At 43.3% G+C, this 21,093-nt stretch overlaps 1 protein-coding gene across 4 annotated transcripts in view; it reads left to right on the forward strand.

Moving 5' to 3' along the window:
* Positions 1-47: 47 nt before the first annotated feature.
* MBTD1 (mbt domain containing 1) overlaps positions 48-21,093 on the forward strand; it is a 55,229-nt gene continuing 34,183 nt past the window's right edge. For 3 of the 4 annotated variants that reach the window (XM_075846143.1, XM_075846144.1, XM_075846146.1), the window contains exons 1-12: positions 48-224; positions 7,304-7,505; positions 9,334-9,467; positions 9,760-9,874; positions 9,954-10,036; positions 12,351-12,468; positions 15,470-15,604; positions 18,147-18,235; positions 18,409-18,643; positions 18,751-18,806; positions 19,854-19,958; positions 20,238-20,385. In XM_075846143.1, coding sequence (XP_075702258.1) covers positions 204-224; positions 7,304-7,505; positions 9,334-9,467; positions 9,760-9,874; positions 9,954-10,036; positions 12,351-12,468; positions 15,470-15,604; positions 18,147-18,235; positions 18,409-18,643; positions 18,751-18,806; positions 19,854-19,958; positions 20,238-20,385 — 1,441 coding nt within the window. In that variant the 5' untranslated portion in view covers positions 48-203. The remainder of the gene's footprint in view (positions 225-7,303; positions 7,506-9,333; positions 9,468-9,759; positions 9,875-9,953; positions 10,037-12,350; positions 12,469-15,469; positions 15,605-18,146; positions 18,236-18,408; positions 18,644-18,750; positions 18,807-19,853; positions 19,959-20,237; positions 20,386-21,093) is intronic. The other variant, XM_075846145.1, reaches the window with a different exon arrangement.

Raw genomic sequence — 21,093 nt, forward strand, 5'->3', positions numbered from 1 at the left:
CAGTCTTCCGCCGGAAGTGGGTGTCACCGCTAAGGCAAGAACCTATGAGAAGCTGCGGGGCGCGCAGGCGCAGTAGCGTCGTGCTGCTGGTTTTGTTGATGTTGTGCAGGAGTTCATTGTTTTTGAGCTGAGGTAAGATCACGTTTATCTGCCCGGTGTCCACGGCGCTGGGAACTTACACACGGGACCTCCATGAGGGGCTGATGGAAAAGGCTAAGGAGCTGGTAAGTGGTGTAGGGCTCGGGCTGGGCAATATTCAGGCTTTACCCCCTTTGTTGCCATTCCTGTGCTGCAGTGAGGCCTGACTGGTATTGGACCCCTGTGTATGGGTTCTGGGGGGGGGCTGTCACCTGGTCCTTACTGATAGGTAGCAACAACCGTGCCCATGGCAACTGTGTGTGAAGGTGGCATGTCAGGCTCTGCAGCCCATGCCTCCATATACTTGGTGTATGTCTAGTTGCTATATGCCTTCTCATGTGGAATAATGCTGCCATCTACAGTGGGGCTGCCCATACAGTGAGTGGGTGCCAACCATGGCACAATATATAATGCATTTAGACTATCAGACTATTTAGCGTTGGTCTCTATGGGAGACGACTGTGTTATTTTGGGATCCGCACTCTTCGCTTCTCGCTATGGAATATATTTGGCAGTATATGTAGATATAGAGTGTGCTGATCATCAGTTTGTATATTTTCTATCTATATAAATTTAGTAATTTTGACAATAATTGACATTAATTATCTTGTACTGATCCTGAGTTACAGCTTGTATTCTTGTTCTGAGCTACATTCACCATTCTGCTGGCTTCAGAGCTGAAATCTTGCTAGTTCTAGTGATTTGTATCACGTTTTCACGACCGTACAGAAATTTTCTGAATTTTCCACTGCATATAGGAGGTGATGTGTGCCTGCTGACTGTTTCCAATAGAAACCAGCAGAATTATCAATACAGCTCTGGATTATAATGCAGGCTTTAACTCCGTACTGGATAAGTAATGCAATGTATTTACTAAGTTACTCAATAATCTAGAAATTGTAAAAATTGTGTTCTGATGTTTAGTTAAATGGGTAAAGTCCTCCCTTTTATTGCAGAAATTGTGTATAATGGATCTGTCTCACATATATATATATATATATATATATAACAGCCTAGTGTCTGTTTACTTATAGGGTGTGGACTATACTCCCTTGTATTTTGCATTCTTAATGCTGTTCTGAAGTGTCATGTCTTTTTACCACTGAAGCAATTATAAATGTGTGTTCAGGTTTATTGAGATGTCATCGTTGGGTTCTATTAGCTGGGATCCCTTAAAGGGACACTCCGGCCAATACGAATCTTTCCCCTGTGTGCCATTCTGGTATTCCATGTGTCCTGTTATATTTCTTGCTGCTTGTATCTCTATATATCAGACCGGGATGGTTGCTTAGCAGCAGTGTGACTCCGGCTCGGTGACTACTTTCTCTTCTTGGGTCTATGGAGATCTATGTGTCACTCATCACAGGCTTCAGCAGTTCCTGTACCACTAGTATTACACAGGGGGGGGGGGCAGAAACTTCTATCAGCCACCACTGATACTTACACAGGTTCCTGTCACACGGGTATAATGTAGAATAATATAGTGCAGCCTCCCTGTCTGTATACTTATGGTTTCTCAGCTTATTTAGGGGAATTCATGGGATTGATAGCAAAGCAGAGAAGAAGAGAAAACTGTGGAAATCTAAGAAGCAAGATGGAGGCTTTTTTAGAGCACAATCAAGGCAGCAAGTCAAAAAGTAAGTAGGGTATACATAAAAGAAGTGTAGCGTGGTATAGAGTCAGGTGGGGGGTGCAGACTTGGTAAGTTGTGTTTCCACTAGAAACTTCTTTAATGATCGTAAGAATGCAGGGTCCTGCCTTCCTTTTCCTTGTGTGTATATCTGAGCAGTATTGATGGATTTCCCATTGACTTCATTGGGGCTGATGGGTAATGGTCTCTGCTCATGGACCTATGACAAATCACAGTGACTGGTGACCTAGTTTGTCTATAATATGTAAGTAAATCTACAGGTAAAACTGAATTGTTTGTTCAGGTTCTTGATGGTCTCCCACCCCATAGCCGGACCCTCTTAGTATCTGCACAGAGTGATGTCATGGCCGTCCTCTGTATACTGATGTACTCTTTCTGATGGATCCTGTAACATCCAGCTAAAGGAGTATTTCTCTATATAAAGATGACCATGGAAGCCAGGACTGTACTTGATGATCCAGAGAAAGAACCTCTGAGATCTGTGCATCATGAAAGCGCAGATTATTTATAAATGGGGTGGGGGGGCTTAAATGGGTTGTCCACTACTGAACAACTGATGACCTATCCACCAGATAGGTCATTAGTATATCATTGGTGCGGGTCCATCACCCAGACCCCGCACTGTTAAGCTGCTCTGGCTATCTCCGGGCACCGGATGTTACGGCCTATTATGCTATGTACGGAGCCGGAAGCAGTTGGCTCCGTACATAGCATAGCGGCTGTACTGCGGCTCTGCTCCTATTCACTTGAATACCAGTACGGCTGCTCGCCGCTATTTAGTGTCCAGAGCCAACTGCTTCCGGCATGTACGTCCGGTGGCCGAATGCTGCCGGAGCGGCTTAACTGTGCAGGTTCTTGGTGTCGGACTCCCATAGATCATGTACTAATAACCGATCCAGTGGATAGGTCATCAGTTGTCCAGATCCAGGAAGCTGAGATATGAGGTGCTGTTCAGTGGGGTCCTGTAGAGCGGGTTTTGCGGTCTCTATGCTTGTCTGTGGTTATTGATCGTTTTTGTGTTCCTCCTGACTAACAGACTAAATGGCTCTAGCAGCAAGTCTAAAAAAAAACATGTTTTTGTCACATTACAAATTGTTTGCTTGGTTGACAAATGTAAAATGATTGGTTTTTTTTATTCTATTTTTTTTTTTACCCTATTTCACTAAAAATATTCATTGCTCTAGGGTAAAAGTAAAAAAAAAAAAGGAACTTCATGCTAATAATCTTCATTTAATAATAAAAAGTGTACTGTTTTGTGTATACAGCACCCATGCAGTGCTATATGTCTCCATGGTTACAGACTATAAACAAACCCTGTGGGCATTTTGATCCTGCCGCCATGTGTTACCCCACTCTCTACCCCTGCTCTTGCTGCCATTCAGACAGCAGAATTGGGGCAGATAATATATTATATATCCTGGGATACACTTTAGTGGATATATAGCTCCGTTCACACATTGCGTTAAAATTTGATGTGTTTTTCCAAGGCTGAAATTTGAGTCTTGGCCATGGATTTCTGTCGCAGGTGTGCAGCGGTTCCGGAAGAGGATCAGCCTCATTGTGAATCAGTGGGGTTAAAGGGGTTGCCCGGGCATGGGACCATTTTTCATACTGATGACCTAGCCACAGGATAGGTCATCAGTATATGATCGGTGGTGGACTGACATCCGGACCCCACGCCGATCAGCTGTTCTTGCTGCGTCCGGGCACCGGATGTCCATGCCGGAAGTAGATGGCTCCGGTCACAAAATAAGGCCGTGCTGCAGAGTTGTTGACCCGCTCTAGCTACTTCTGGGCACTGGATGTTATGCACTGTATGCAGGGTCAGTGCCGGAAGAAAATGGCTGCGACTACTGCATAGCGGCCGTGCTACAGAACAGCAACTCTGCTCCTATTCACTTGAATAAGAGCAAAGCTTCAGCACGGCTGCTATACTGTGACCGCAGCCATCTGCTTCTGGCACGAACATCCGGTGCCCGGAGGCAGCCGGAACAGGTAATCGTTCCGGGGTCCTGATGACCTATCCTGTGAATGGCTCATCAGTATGAAAAACAGTCTAGTGCCCGGACAGTCCCTTTAATCCTCATCTTTTTCATTCAGAATCTGTGGAAATAAGTCGCATGAGTTCATTTATTTATTTTATTTTTTCATGGGGCGGACTAAAATCTGCACTGAATTTCTATAGTATGTGAATTGGGGTTGCAGAAACCCCGCTCACATGTATGGGATGCGGATTGTCATCGGATTTTGACATGGAATCCATGCCGAAATCTTGTCAAATTTCAAGATGTGTGAACAGAGCCATACTGTGTATAAGCTCACCATGTATGACTACTGAGCTTATTCTGGGTGTTGGGTAAGAAGCAAGAAAAGTAGACTCTACCTTTTTAATTACCCGCTGTTCTAATAGGTCACGCTCTTTGGTGTCTTCACTTGGCACCCAGTTTTCTGATGCCTCTCCCTTATTTGTGAAGTTTGACATGACTGCAGGTTCGTTCCTGACAGTCTATTGTCTCTTCAGAACTGTCATTATGTGAGATGCTCTGCAGCCTGCTAGTGTACGGCTCTCTCCAGCGCGCGGTGTACGCGATTCTACTTCTAATGTCCCGCAAGGTCACGTTCCCTGAATGAGTTGTAGGAAATTTTTAAAACAGGACCGCTTTCTTCCAGAACCCCCTCCACTCTTGTACGTGGACTGTGTCTAGTATTCCAGCTCCGCACCATTCACTTGAATTCTAAATACAGCCCATGGACACGAGGGCAGCTGTTTTTGGAAGAAAGCGGGCATATTTTTGTTTTTTGCCTCCTACAACCCCTTTAAAATCGACCCCCCCCCCCCCATGTCAAGCATCCCGCACAGTTTTCAGTGTTTGTATGAACACAAGATATTAAGCAGCTAGTGCCTTTTTATTAGAGTAGCTCTTGGCATAGATATGTTTCTGGGAGAGACCTGTCGCGGCTATGTAGTCATAAGCCAAAGCGAACTTGCAACTTTGGCGGCCCTATGACCCTACAACCCATAATAATGTGCGGCAAGGTCTATGGTACCAAGTTGTAAATGACGGAAACTTGGCCGTAATGGCCAGGCCGGTGCAACCCAGATCGTGTAGGTCCAACACAAAATGCAAGAGTTCTGTATTAGAGATGGCCATCGAGCTACAGCCTTGATTTCATTACATACCATTAAAGAAGACCACCAGTGGAAACACAACTTTCTGTCCTTGCACCTAGGGCTGGGCAGTCATGACCTAAATCAAAATCACGGTTAATTGAAGATGTAACCTCGATTACGATTTTTGACCAATTAGGCCACACCCCTTTTGCATGCCACACCCCCTATTTGCATGCTACGCCATTGAATTAATATTTATCCCCTTAGCCTTCTGTAAACTACTGTATATAATATACACCCTGGTACTACCCCCACACAATATAATTCACCATAGGTGCCCGCACACATTATAATGCTCCTATAGTTGCCCTTCACACAATATAATGCTGCCATAGCTGCCCCTTCAGCGTATAATGCCTCTCATAGCTGCCACCACACACTATGATGCCCCCATAACTGCCGTCCACACAGTATAATGCCCCCATAAGTGCCTCTACGTAGTATAATGCCCCTATAACTGACTTCCAGGCAGTATAATGCCATATAGCTGCCCTCACACAGTATTATGCCACAATAACTGCCCCCATACATGCACCCCACAAAGTATAAAGTCCCACATAGCTGCCCCCACGCTATATAATGTCCCCAATAGTGCCTGATAAAAATAATAATATACATAATCTCCTAACCCTGTTCCAATGACGAGTGGAGGAGATCCCTCTGGTCTGTGCGGCACGGCGCAGGCAGGAGCGATGACGTCCCTGCCTCGCGTCCAGCAAAACACAGTGACTGGTAGAGGAGGGACCGTACGGACCCCTGCTCTACCATTGTATACAACTGTTTCTGCATGCTGAAGATGCAGATACAGTTTAAATCTGGGAAAAAATAATTGATAAAACCGAAATTCACAAGATGACGTCTATTAAAGGCGTTGAATTTCGATTTTGATTTTTCAATTAATTGCCCAGCCCTACTTGCACCCCCGCTTGACTGTATACCACTCTCTACACTTCTTTTATGTATACTGCACTTACTTTTTGAACTGCTGCCTTGTCTGTGCTCAAAAAAAGCCTCCATATTGCTTCTTAGATTTCCCAGCTTTCTCTTCTTCTCTGCTTTGCTATCAATCCCATGATGCTTCAGCACAGCATCACATGACCAGATAAAGACCATACCATTTATGCATGCTGGGGGACACTGTGATTATCATTCTCTCTATATTCTCCTAAATAAACTGAGAAACCATAAGTATACAGACAGGGAGGCTGCGCTATATTCTTCTACATTATACCTGTGTGACAGGAACCTGTGTAAGTATCGGTGGGAGCTGATGATAGAAGTTTCTGCCCCCCCTGTGTAATACTAGTGTGGTACAGGAACTGCAGAAGCCGGTGATGGGTGACACATAGATCTCCATAGACCCAAATAGAGAAAGTAGTCACCGAGCCCGAGTCACACTGCTGCTAAGCAACTGCCCCGGTCTGATATATAGAGATAGAAGCAGCAAGAACAATAACAGGTGAGAGACTGACACAAGTTTAGTTTTGGCCGGAGTGTCCCTTCAATAGCTTAGCCTTAGGTTAGGCCATCAATGTGTAATTGTTGGGGTCCAAACCCAGTAACTACGGTGGGTCAGCAGAATGAAGGGTCAGCAGTTCTTGCTCCTTCACTGCAATACCTGACACGGTGCCAATCTCGTCATATAGTTTTTTATCTGGTACTGTAGCTCAACCCTATTTCAGTGAATGGTGCTGAGCTGCAGTACCAGACACAGCCACACAGACATGGATGGCGTTGTTTCAGGTACTGCTGCGGAGGGGAATCCTCATTCCAGCGAGCGCAATGGCCCGGAATTCCTATACACATTACATATTTGTGTAATGTGTATGGAGGCAGCCGCACTCCTATCCTTTATTTCTAAGATCAGGGGTGCTTGGCTGCCACTTATCCTCCCAATGAAATGGCATTACATCTTGTTATCCGAGCTCTTACACATGTGTTTAACCTGTGTAATGTGTACAGTGGTAAAAGTAGGAATATTGTAGTAGCCGGAATTCATGTGGATATTATTTCCTATATTGGGAATACAGCTGTTTGAAAAAAAATCAGTCATTCTAGTTTTGTCTGTACCTGGAAAAGCTGGGTGACAGCATATGAGGAATGACTTGCAATCCCCACAACATCCATCTTTCCCAGACTCCAGAATGTCATGCCTGCCGAGTCATTAATGGCAGGTTGGGGTGTTTCCCTAAATAACTAGGCAGAACTGCCACCCAGGAGTCTGTGAAAACCAATGACCACCCTGATGACGTAACGGTGGTGATATTGGAAAAACTCAAGGGCCGGTACTTCTGTGTGATCAGTGTTGATTTACGTGGTGTTTGGGGTTTGTGTCTTTTCAGGCTGAGCTTTCTTCACACTGTGTGCGGAAAAGACGGGACTCCTTCGGAATGTTTGACGGGTATGATAGTTGTAGCGAGGACACCAGCAGCAGCTCCAGCTCCGACGAGAGTGAAGAGGAGGTTGCCCCGTTGCAGTCCAGTCTCCCCATTATCAAGAACAATGGGCAGGTGTACACTTATCCCGATGGAAAGTCTGGCATGGGTAAGTACATGGTCTTATATAGGATTGCTGTATTGTGCAACATGTGGCAGTCACGGACTACATTTCTATATACAACATCTGTCAACAAGGCTAAAAAAAACATAAAATGACCTGCGTTTCTCCAGCTTACCCTAGACAGGCGGTTTTTGGTGGGTGGATCTCACTGTTTTCAATGGGATCTACAATTGTAGACATTTATGGTGGAGATTTACAGAAAACAGTGCAAAGGAAATGGGGAGCAGCTGCCCATAAAAACCAATGGGGTCATTGCTTTTAATTATAAAAGGGGGAGCGGTGGAATCTGAATGGTTGCTCCACTTTTCAGCCTGCACTCGTCTTGATAAATCTCCCTCACTGGCTGAACCTATAATGGAGAAGCTGACATTCAAGTCATACAGATCTGTGTATCGTTCCTTCCAGGTCGGAAATTCCGATTTTGGCCAGTCACATGGCGCTCTACATCTTCCCAAAGTTTTAATAACTTAAGAGCAGCCATTTCTGAGATTGTGTCCGCTGAAGCCTGTGCTGACTGTGATCACTTGATCGCCACAGCACTGGGATTTGGCAGATCGCATAGGAAATGCTAAAACTGATAATTGCACTGGTTGGTAGTTTTAGCTTTTTTCTATTGCATGCACCAGCTGCTCGGTGGCCAAGTTGTTAAAGAGGCTCTGTCACCAGATTCTCAAATCCCGATCCCCTATTGCATGTGATCGGCGCTGCAATGTAGAGAACAGTAACGTTGGTTTTTTTTAAAACGTTCATTTTTGGCCAAGTTATGAGCTATTTTATATTTATGCAAATGAGCTTTGAAATGGACAACTGGGCGTGTTTTTTTTCGTATGTCCAACTGGGCGTGTATTGTGTTTTTAACTGGGCATGTTTACTTGTTTTACTAACTGGGCGTTGTGGAGAGAAGTGTATGATGCTGACGAATCAGTGACCAATCGGCATCATGCACTCCTCTCCATTCATTTACACATCACATAGTGTTCTTACTAGAACGATGTGCAGCCACATACACAAGTGTCCTGATAATGAATACACATGATCTCCAGCCTGGACGTCATGTGTACTCAGAATCCTGACACTTCTGAATCTTTTCTGTGAGATTTCCAGCAAGGGAAACGAAATCTCGTTTACCTCGTAATCTCGCAAGATTACGAGTGGCTTGCTGGAAGCTCACAGAAAAGATTCAGAAGTGTCAGGATTCTGAATACACATGACGTCCAGGCTGGAGGTCATGTGTATTCATTATCAGGACACTTGTGTATGTGGCTGCACATCGTTCTAGTAAGAACACTATGTGCTGTGTAAATGAATGGAGAGGAGTGCATGATGCTGATTGGTCACTGATTGGTCAGCGTCATACACGTAAACACGCCCAATTAAAAACACAATACACGCCCAGTTGGACATACGAAAAAAACACGCCCAGTTGTCCATTTCAAACCTCATTTGCATAAATATAAAATAGCTCATAACTTGGCCAAAAATCAACGTTTTAAAAAAAAACAAAAAAACAACGTTACTGTTATCTACATTGCAGCGCCGATCACATGCAACAGGAGATAGGGATTTGAGAATCTGGTGACAGAGCCTCTTTAAGGTCGGCACAAGCTTCAGCTGGGACATAGTAGAGGACAATAGGTCGTCGCAGAAATGGCAGCGTTCAGGTGATTAAAACTTTTGGGGATAGGTAGAGTTCCATGTGACTGACCATAAGCTGAAATTTTACTTTAAAGGGATAGTATTCCAGCGAACGCTTTTCAATCTGCCTCGAACGTTTATAACTTTGGGGTTTTTTTTTTTTGCTTGTTTTTATCAGCTACATGTGAAATGTGTGGAATGGTCGGAGTCCGAGATGCTTTCTACTCCAAAACAAAGAGGTTCTGCAGTGTCTCTTGCTCGCGAAGTTATTCCTCAAATTCTAAAAAGGCGAGCATCCTGGCAAGACTACAGGTAGTGGATTGTGATGCTTTTGCCTGTTTATATCCACACTCGGCAGAATTGTGAATGCAGCTCCGGACTATAATACAGGCTGTGGATTAGAATCTGCATAATATTACTGAAGTATCTAAAAAGTTGATATATAATATAAGCTGTAAAATCATGTTCAAAGTTGGACCTAGTGTTTTTAAGTACACATGCTCCAGGTTTTGTGTTTTTATATGATAACATTTATATTTTGCATCATTTAAATAAAATAGTTCATCCAATAGATAGATATACAATTATTATTTTTTTCCTTCAGGGTAAACCTCCCACTAAAAAAGCAAAGGTTCTCCAAAAACAGCCATTAGTTGCTAAGTTGGCAGCTTATGCACAATATCAAGCTACCTTGAAGAATCAATCGTTAAATAAAACTGGTAAGAACAATCCTGTTTCCTCTTCCTTTACTCCACGATACACCTTGACGTTTAATACTTTTATTCTTTTTCCTCGTAGCCATTACAGCCGAGGGTTTTAACTGGGGCAAGTACATGACTAGCACTAACTTGATGGCTGCACCAGTGACTTGCTTCAAACATGTAAGTATTTCCCTTTAACTTGAACCAAGTGTGTTGTATGACGGTGCAGAATGACTTGCTTTCATGCCAGCCATAGGCTACAAACACGTGACCGGTCCACATTTAAGGGTCCTCTTACACAGGCCAATTTTGGCCGTAACAAGAAGCGCCGATCAACGAGACAGCTCGTTGATCGGCGCTCGTTTGGTCCTGAGCTATGATCAGTAATGTATGGGGACGAGCGATCGTTACTCCGATCACTCGTCCCCATGCATTACCGTCTTTTCGGCAGCACAGGGAGATGCGCTGCCGACAACAATAATATTTTCTGCTTCAAAGACGATACGATCAGTCGACGAAGGAGTGTTTTCTCTTTCATCGGATGATCGTTGCCCTGTTTACACGTTCCGTTGACTCTCGTTTGCCCAATAATTGGCCCGTGTAAAAGGGCCCTAACTCTCGGAGATGTTTATAAATGTGGACTGCTGAATAAAAGATCATGTAGCCATAGAAAGGGAGATTTGGCCATCTGTGACAACACCGCTCTCTAACATGGGCCGTGTAAACGAGCGACAATCAATGAGACCGCTCGTTGATCGGCGCTCGTTTGCTCCTTTCACAAAAAGCTACGTATGGGGACGAGCGCTCGTTACTACGATCGCTCGTCCCCATACGTTTTTATCACGTCTACACATGGAGATGTGCCGCCAACAACGATAATATTTTCGGCTGCCTAAACTATGCGATCAGCCAATGAATGAGTGATTGCTCGTTCATCTGCTGATCGCTGACCTGTTTACACAGAGCGATGAACGGGGACATACGTTCTGGGAACGCTCGTTTGCCCGATAATTGGCCCGTGAAAAGCATGCACACTCTGCTTTTAGTAGCAAGAGGGGGAAAAGTGGCTTCCAGACACCTTGTTGTGCTTCTCTCCTTGGAGCGCAGAATACAGACTGCCCAATCCTTCTTCCTGTCAAGGTACTATATGGCAGCACAATAGGCAGAGATGAAATCTGCCAACAAGTCTTATGTACGGCCAGCATAAGGCATGTGACCGCTATATACACTCATTGCCCCATTATAATGCCTAGGGCAGCTGTGTTGTACCGATTCCTGTTTTTCTCCTGTGGGCGCATGATCAATCAGATGACCACTAAGCAAATTACAATTTACAACTATGTAGGAAGTGAGAATGCGATAGATCCTCCAAAAGGTTCTGACTTACTACAATACAGAGCGAAGCCCTCCTTATACAAGCGATCAAAATGATGTTTTAAGAATTCATCATTAGTATTTCGGTCACGCTGTATTGCAGCTATTGAGCCACTTGTTCTGTATGACATTTAATATATGTGTCTTAGGAAAGGCTATACTTTTAATACATCACAAAAGTTTTTTATATATATATATATATATATATATATATATATATATATATATATATATATATATAGATCCAAAAAAAGTAGGCAGCACACCATAGAATTTAGTGAAAAAGAGGTTACTTTATTGACCCCAAGTGCGACGTTTCAGCTCTATCCACTAGAGCTGAAGAAATTGCTTGAGAAAGGCTCTAGTGGATAGAGCTGAAACGTCGCACATGGGTCAATAAAGTACCCTCTTTTTCACTAAATTCTATGGTGTGCTGCTTACTTTTTTTGGATCTCTGTTGATATTGAGAGCTTGGTCTGCTCCCTGGGGCCTGCACCCACATCCTTCTACCGGTGCTGCTGGATCTTTTCTGTTTTTATTTATATATATATATATATATATATATATAATGTCTATCAGTATAATTGGTGCAACTTTCTAATTACTTTTTATAGAAAATTATTTTTGGTTTTTGAGATACATCTGCTTTGTATCCTGTATACAGAGCAGCTGTATCTAGCACTGAAACCTGTATCCATCTGGTCAGCGGCACTGACGGGTTCAGTGTCAGCGGATTCTTCGTGTCCCTAACCGGTCTGTGATCGGTAACCGCTTGATCCACGCAGAACCCGCTGTCACTGAACTTGTCAGTCCCGCTGACCTGACTGATTCAGGTCTCCGCGCTAGATACAGCTGCTCTATATACAGAATACAAAGCAGCTGCATCTCAAAAAGTAAGAATAATTTTCAATAAAAAATAATTAGAAATCACACTGATACACGTTTTTATAAAAAAAAAAAAAAAAGCTTTTGGAGGTGCGCATAGCCATTAAGATGACATCTTTGGATTCCTGAAGCTGTTTGGAAAGGCTTGGTTGACTTTATTTGACTGTATCTGTTATATCCATTTATGAGATATAATTATTTCAAGGTAAAAATATTTCAATTCTATCCTTTGCAGGCACCAATGGGGAGTTGCTGGGGTGACATTTCAGAAGGAGTAAGAGTAGAAGTTCTCAATACAGACAACAGTCTGTCTCCAAAAGTGTTCTGGATTGCTGTCATTGTGAAATTAGCAGGTCAGTGGCATCTCCACCCTCATCGCTTTTATAGTTGGGTACACACATAGCGGTTTTCATTTCCATTCACAAACAAACTTTTATTAATCTATATTATTATTTCAAGGGGGCTTTTTCAAGCTGGGGGTGATGGGCACCAGTACAAACTCTAGGCAAAGCTAAGCTTTCAGGTTGAGATAATTGTACCAATCTATGGAAACTTGGGCTCATGCCCACTAGCATGGCGGGATATTATATGTACACCGTTCAGCCATCACATTAAAATCACTCATGGGTGAAGTGAATAAGATTGATTACCTCGTTACAATGACGCCAGTCAATGGTGGGGGGATATATCCGGCAACAAGTGAACAGTTCGTTATTGAAATTGATGCGTTGGAAGTAAGAAAATTGGGCAAGCATAAGGATCTGAACGACTAGATCTGAGACCTCCAAAATGGATAGTGGTTAGTACCTACCAAAGTGGTCCAAGAAAGAACTGGTGAACTGGCGAAAAAGTCATTGGTGCCCACGGCTCATTGATGCTTGTGGGAAGCGAAGGCTAGCCAGTCTGGTGCTATCCCATAGAAGAGCTACTGTTGCATAAATTGCTGAAAAAGTTAATTCTGTAAATGATAGAGAGGTGTCAAAATACACAGTGCATCTCAGCTTGATGCGTAGTCACTGACTAATCGGAGTGTCCACTGCCGATAGCGCCTACAATGGGCACGTGAGTATCAAAATGGAGCAATGTAAGAAGGCAGCCTGTCTGTTGGTTCTCATGTCATGTGGATGGCCAGGTGCCTGTGTGTCCCTTGGGGCCTGTTGACATCAGCGTTGCCCTTCCGTTGAGGGGTTCTGTCTGAGGTTTCCGTCGGGTTAACCCCTCAACGGAAAGACAAGCGGAAACCTTAGTTTCCGTTTGCATCACCATTGATCTCAATGGTGACGGAAACGTTGCTAAAGGTTTCTGTTTGTCACCGTTGTGACAGGGTTCCGTTGTTTTGACGGAATCCATAGCGCAGTCGACTATTGATTCCGTCAAAAACAACAGTGACAAACAGAAACCTTTAGCAACGTTTCCGTCACCATTGAGATCAATGCTGATGCAAACGGAAGCTAAGGTTTCCGTTTGTCTTTCCGATGAGGGGTGAACCCGACGGAAACCTCAGACAGAACCCCTCAACGGAAGGGCAACGCTGATGTGGACACAGCCTTACCTGGGAGAGAGATGACACCAGGATTCACTGTGGGAACAAGGCGAGCCGGCTGAGGCGGTGTGATGCTCTGGGGAAACCTCGGGTACTGGCATTCCTATGGATGTTACTTTTAGACACACATTACCTACCGAAACATTGCTCCAGACCAAACACACCCCTTCGTGGCAGTGAAGTTCCCTAATGGCAGTGCCCTATTTTAGCAGGGTAATATTCCCTGCCACACTGCAAAAATTGTTCAGGAATAGTTTGAGGAACATGACAGAGTTCTAGGTGTTGACTTGGCCTCCAAATTCCCCAGAACTCCATTGGATCGAGCATCTGTGCTGGAAAAACCAGTTTGATTCATGGACCCCCATCTCACAACTTAAAGGGGGTGTCCAGTCCTAAAAAATATATGGCCCATCCTTAGGATAGGCCTTCAATATCTGAATGGTTGGGATCCAATTCCTGGCACCCCCGCCGATCAACTGTTTTGAAGGGGCCGCAGCGCTCGTACGACCGCTCCCTCCTCTTCATTTATTTTACTGCTAACGCTGTGAATCGCCAACACACTTGTAGCCGCGATTCACAATATTAGAGCCTCCTCCCATTCACTTCAAGTGTGTCTGCGATTCACAGTGTGAGCGGCAAAGGAAATTAAGTGGAAGAAGAGCTCTGCGGATAGGCCATCATGACTGGACAACCACTTTTTAAAGCATCCGCTACTGACGTTTCAGTGCCAGATAACACAGGACACCTGGAGTCCGTGCCTCGACGAGTCAGCGCTGTTTTGGAGACGACTTACACACTATTAGGCAGGTGGTTTTAATGTAATGGCTGAACGGTCTCAGAAGCCTGTAAGCACAGATTCTCTAGTGTCTTAGGCTCCATCCATCAAGCAGGTCACACCTTAACTCCTTTATGACTTTAAAATATTTCTCTTCTCTTACAACATAAAGCAGAACATTGCGGTACTCTTCTCACAACATCTAGCACCCTCTGCAGCCTTCACCTTGCCTCTCCCTGTGTGTCCTCCTCTCATTCCTACAGCACCCTGAGTGCCTAATTCACATAAATACATAGAATTGACATAGCAATACACTAAACGGTGTATATTTAGATGTATATTTTCCCTTCAATAAGCACCTTTCCCCTAGGGTATAGATTATACTGTCCCTGTATGTATTAGAAAATGCCTAAAACGTCAAAAAGGGAAAATAGACTTGGGACAGTAAGTGTTAAAGGGTTAATACCAGAATCGCACATCATCACCTACCCACAGGATAGGCGATGATTGCCTGATTTCTGGGTGCACAACACAGGGACCGCCACCGAACGGAGGTCCAAATCTTCCCCCCTACCCCGTCCCTCCTCAATGATTGACCGCATTGAGGAGGACATTGAATGGAGCTGCAGTCAAGCACGCACGATGATGCTACATTCAAAGTCTATGGGACTGACTGAAACCGCAAAGTAAATAGTCAGACCCATGGACATTAAATGGAGAGGCATGCGCATGCTGGACCGCCACTTCAGTCAAGCTCCTCCACACTGCGGGGGGGTGCAGTAAGGAGGAACAGAGAGATCTGGACCCTTATTCTCGTGATCGGTAGGGATTCCATCTGTGGGACCCCCAGTGATCAGACTATTATCACCAACTATCCTGTGGATAGGTGATAAGTGGCCATTCTGGTACAACCCCTTGAATAAAGATAACATTATTATGGGATGTTTGTGCCGTTCCGTGTAAAATAACGTTTTTTTTTCATTAAATAAAAAAAATATATATTATTTTTAAATGTATTTTGTTGTGGTGTTTTCAGGCTACAATGCTCTGCTGAGGTATGAAGGCTTTGAAAATGATGCCAGCCTGGACTTCTGGTATAACATCGGCAGTAGTGATATCCATCCAGTGGGTTGGTGCGCCAGCAGTGGAAAGCCCCTTGTCCCTCCACAAAGTATGTGTTCAGAATTTGTGGTTATTTTATCTTCGCAACGCTACGCTGCCAAGAATACATCTCTTTCTAGGCAATGCGGTATTACATGTCTGCCATTTAAATAATTGGCCGCCCATGTCATACCTAGACGGCTAGAACAAGAGCCACTCTTACAGAGCGTCTCCACGTTCCAGCTCACGGGGGATGAGCAATATGGAGCCAAATAGGGCTTATAGGCAGGGGTTGTATTTAGGAGACTACGCCTTTAAGAGAGGTTATTATACACAATCTAAACAAACCACTGTGTACAGGCCTGGCCAAAAGTTTTGAGACTGACACAAACTTTGGCTGTTACTACACTTGCTGCTTCGGTGTTTTTAGATCTTTTAGTCAGATGTTTCTATGGTTAGTGAAGTACAATCATAAGCATTTCATACGTTTTTAACTTTTTATTGACCAATACATCAATCAAGTTTACGCAAAGACTCAATATTTACAGTGTTGACCCTTCTTTTTCAAGACTTCTGCAATTCGCCCCGGCATGCTGGATGTCCGCACTGGGCCAAATCCTGACTGATGGCCACCGTTCTTGCCTAATCAGTGCTTGGAGTTTATAACAATTTCTGTGTTTTTGCTCATCTACCTGCTTCTTGAGGATTGACCACAGGTTCTCAGTGGGATTGTAATCTGGGGAGTTTCCTGGCCGTGGACCCAAAATTTCAATGTTTTGTTCACTGAGCGACTTGGTTATCACTTTTGCCTTGTGACCTGTTTCTGCATCATGTTGGAAAAAGCATTGTTCATCACCAAATTGCTCCAGGATGGTTGGGAGAAGTTGCTTTTGGAGGATGTTTAGATATCGTTCTTTATTCATGCAAGTGTTCTTAGGCAAAATTGTGAGTGAGCCCACTCCCGTCGATGAAAAGCAACCTCACACAAGAATGGTCTCAGGATGCTTTACTGTTGGCATGACACAGTCCAATCCCTGTACTTCCTGCAGAATGTCAGTCTGTCCTTGATGTTTTTCTTTGCTGCCCTTCTTGACAGCAGGCCAGCCTCCAAAAGCCATCGCCTCATTGTGCGTTCAGATGCACTGACACCTGCCTGCTGCCATTCCTGAGCAAGCACTGCACTGGTACTGAACCGATCCCGTAGCTGAATCCTCTTTAGGAGACGGTCCTGGCACTTGCTAGACTTTCTTGGGTGCCCTGAAGACTTATTCGCAGATATTGTACCTCTCTCCTTGAAGTTCTTGAAGATCAGATAAATGGTTGTTAGGCGCAATCTTACAAGCAGCAATCTCCTTGCCTGTAAAGCCCTTTTGATGGAAAGCACTGATGACTGCACATGTTTCCTTGGAGGTAACCATGGTTAACAGAAGAAGACATTGATTTCAAGCACCATCCCCCTTTTAAAGCAACCAGTCTGCTCTTAACACTCTGCAATGCTGATTTGAATATCAGCTGCCTTGTCTTTATTAACACTTTTTCTCCTGAGCTAATGCGACGATCACTGCAATTATAGTGTCCGGATTGTGAATAGACATCACGTCCTGGCTGGTAGTGATGTCTATTAACTGTCAGGACACTTCAGTAACTTTAATATGTGAGTAAGTGACTTCACATAGTGATCTAGCAAGATCACTATGTGCTGTGTAAATGAATGGAGAGAAGTGTATGACGCTGATTGGTCACTGATTGGTCAGCGTCATACACTTCTCTCCACAACGCCCACTTGGTCAAAAAGTAAAAGTTGTCCATTAAGAAATTCATTAGCATAAAGCTAATATAGGTCATAACTCCGTCAAAAATGATTTGTTTTTCTAAATAAAAAACACTGCTGTAATCTACATTACAGCGCCGATCACATCATGTACAAGATAGGCCACTCATAACGTGGTGACAGCGCCTCTTTAATGAAAATTGCCAACAGAAAAACTGAAGCAGCAAACTTTGTGAAAACCAAAATTTGTGTGATTCTCAACTTTTGGCCAGGACTGTAGTGTAAAGCACATGGCTGACCAAAGCCGCCTGCTCCATGTCCTATTTTTTCTGGAAAGTTTCTACAGCACTGACACATTCCCGTATATTTACAGGAAAGTGTCTGTCGGCCATGGAAACGAATGGGCCAGTAAATACGGGCGATTTTACGGCCTTGTTCATGGGGCCTGACTCCTGTTGGGTAAGGCAGTTAAGAAGGCGCCAATGGATCATAGCTGAGCCTCTTCAGCCACTGCTGAAGTACATAAATAGCGGGTAACCATTAGCCAACGGTAGCGAGTTCTATAGAATGTTATAGGCCCACAATTGGACTTTTTTTTTATTTTATTTTTTTAAATTCCTTTTTAAAGTTTACATATAGTGGATTTTAATATATTTAACTTAATATTTTATTCAAATGTTGGTTTTTCTGATATGTACACTGACGGTCATAAGATTCATTCTGGTAAAATGAATAGTTGATATGCTTTCTTCTGTCTGAGGTTGGAAATAACGTTTATGTAGGTGTTGACCTGTCTATTGGGAAACCAGGTTAATACCTTGTTGCGTTTCTCTCGTTACAGCCATACAACACAAATACTCGAATTGGAAAGCTTTTTTAGTCAAAAGACTGACTGGTGCAAAAACCCTCCCTCCAGATTTTGCTCAAAAGGTAAGTAGAAAAAAACCAAAAAAAAAAAACGTAAGATATTACGGTGAATTTTCCTTTTTATGGCATTGGCTTTTTTTTTTCCTGAAGTACGCATTACAATTATCGCATGTGTTTTTTTTGTTTTTATTTTATATTTTTCTGGCGGGAATTAACCGTCTCCATTTTCTTGGAAGGTATCGGATGGCATGCAGTATCCATTCAAGTCTTTAATGAGGGTAGAAGTCGTGGACAAAACACACCTTTGCCGGACGCGGGTTGCCGTTGTAGACACCGTCATTGGAGGCCGACTACGACTGGTGTATGAAGAAAGTGAAGACAAAACGGATGATTTCTGGTGTCACATGTACAGCCCCCTCATTCATCACATTGGTTGGTCTCGAAGTATAGGTCATCGCTTTAAGAGATCAGGTATACTGACTCCGCGGACGCTCTGCCTTATCATGGGACTATTTTTACGGTGTTTAGTACTCTCTTGGTTCTAAACTTACACTATACTGTTTTACTTTGTTTTATAGATATATTTAAAAAACAGGAATCTCATTATGATGCCCCTGCTCATTTATTCGCAAAGGTAAATTTGTATGTTCAACACATGTATCTTGTTTTACGACCTCCTTTTTGTTTTTTTTTTGTTTTTTTAACAATGAAGCCGATCTGTAGACTTCTACAATCTAAGGAAATAGCCAAGACGTGCCAGAGAAATCAGTAGCTCTATGGCCAAATGATCTGTCCCAAATGAGGCCTATAGAAAGATTGTGTCCAATGTTGGCTTTGACCCTTTTGCTGCCGCTGCAGTTTTCATGCTTTTGACCAACCCTAATAAAACATGAATTGTAAAATAAAAAAAAATCCTATTATACCCACATATTTTATGTAAGTAGACACCTAGTACAATGTAAAAATGCCACCCTGCACTGTACACTTATGGACACCTTCATTCAATTTTGCATAAGTGTGTGATGTTGTGTACATTTTTTTTTTATTAAAAGTCGTGTTTGTGGGTAAAAATCTGCCCGAGACTCAACACCTCCCTAAATATAAAAGTTCAAGATGCGCGGAGTTCATACATGACCCTGTTACTTATGTCTACTTGCATATAGCTTCACATAATCACCAGACCAAAAATTTTCGTGTTCCAGATGTCGGTAAAAATTACAATACATCTAGCGACGGGTGGGGGAGCCGTCGGGGGTCTGTGAGCGAGAGAGGGACAGACAGAGACACACACCTTGCCTGCAGTGCAGCCGGTCTTCATAATGGAGCCTGCAATCTCCCTACAAACCGGCTTCTCTGCTGTGTGACTCTGACCTGCGTCTGCGCAGTACAGAGCCGGAGAGCAGAGGCAGTGGACGGGAGCCGTTCATTGTGTCCTATGCATTGTAGCTGCCGTATTCCATCTCTGTATGTGTCGTTAATCGACACATACAAAGATGGGGGGAAAAAATGGCAGCCCCCATAGAGAAGTAAAAGTGTGAATACATTAAAAAGTAGAAAGTGACAACACAAATAAATGACATTTTTGTTTACATTATATTAAAAGCAATATAATAATGAAAAAAATAAATCATGACAGCTTCCCTTTAAATTGGCTGATTTTTGTTTTCTTTTTTTTTATTAGGTCAAAGATGTTGACCAGAGCTCTGAATGGTTCAAAGAAGGGATGAAACTGGAAGCTATTGATCCACTAAACCTTTCTGCAATATGTGTAGCGACCATTCGAAAGGTGATTAAATGTAGTATCACTATTCAATATTTATGCTTGGTTTTTTATATCATTTCTATTGGGGATCCATGCTAGATTTCTACAACTCTTTCAAAATTCAGAAGTGGGTAAAGGTGTATGTCCAAAATACAGTTGACCTCAAACCCTTTGAAGTGCTGCTCAACTTTCTTTATGATTGTCCAGCTTGGCCACCTGGCCATGTTTTCTCCAGTTTTCAGAACCTCATGTTCGCTTCTTATTTTGTCATTTCATCTTCTATCGATTTGCTTTGTTTTTTAGGTTTTGGCAGAGGGCTACCTAATGATTGGAATTGATGGCTCCGAAGCAGCAGACGGCTCAGACTGGTTTTGTTACCATGCTTTATCCCCATCAATATTCCCTGTTGGTTTCTGTGAAATTAACAAGATTGAACTAACTCCACCACGAGGTACGGCTTTATATTGATATTATACAACCTAAATGTAAACCGCTATTATTTACAAGTCCGCATTCATGGTTGGAACCTGATCATTGTTGGAGTTTTGATTTTAGGGAGGTCCTATCTGCTCCTCCGACATGTCTGTTTTTAGTATATACTGGCATTCCCCGTGGAATAACAATGCCCAAGCATTTTTGTCTTGGAACTCTGCATTGTGCCGTTCCTCTGTTATTCCTCCTGGAAATGTAGAATATAATTTAAAACTGGTGTTACTATCAATGTGGCATGTCCCTTTACAGTCTGACCATGTCCGATCAATGCTGACAGTGTCCGAGACTGTGTATTTTTCTCTAAGCTATAACAGAACGGCACAATGCAGCGTTCTAAGGAAAGATGCCCCAGAATTGTTCTTTTATGGGAAATGCAGGTGTTTACTAAAACAGACATGTCCGGAGAGCTGACCGGTCCTCGAGGGAAAAATACTGACGAAAAAAACCCCAGTAGGTGGCGGGCAATAAATATATGTTGGGTAACTATAAATTGCCAAATGGCAACCAAAAAAGCCCTATTCCCACTCTTCCTAAAATTCTATGTCATGCCGTTCTTAAAATGAAAAAGTCCACCCCTCCCCCCTTTCTGGCATGTTTTGGCGAGAACCGGCGTATTTTTGGGCAATGGTTACAGAAATGCCATTCAAGAACCTTTTGAAGCCTCGAA

This window comes from Rhinoderma darwinii, chromosome 13 (genome assembly GCF_050947455.1).
Source record: "Rhinoderma darwinii isolate aRhiDar2 chromosome 13, aRhiDar2.hap1, whole genome shotgun sequence".
Classification (NCBI taxonomy): domain Eukaryota; kingdom Metazoa; phylum Chordata; class Amphibia; order Anura; family Rhinodermatidae; genus Rhinoderma; species Rhinoderma darwinii.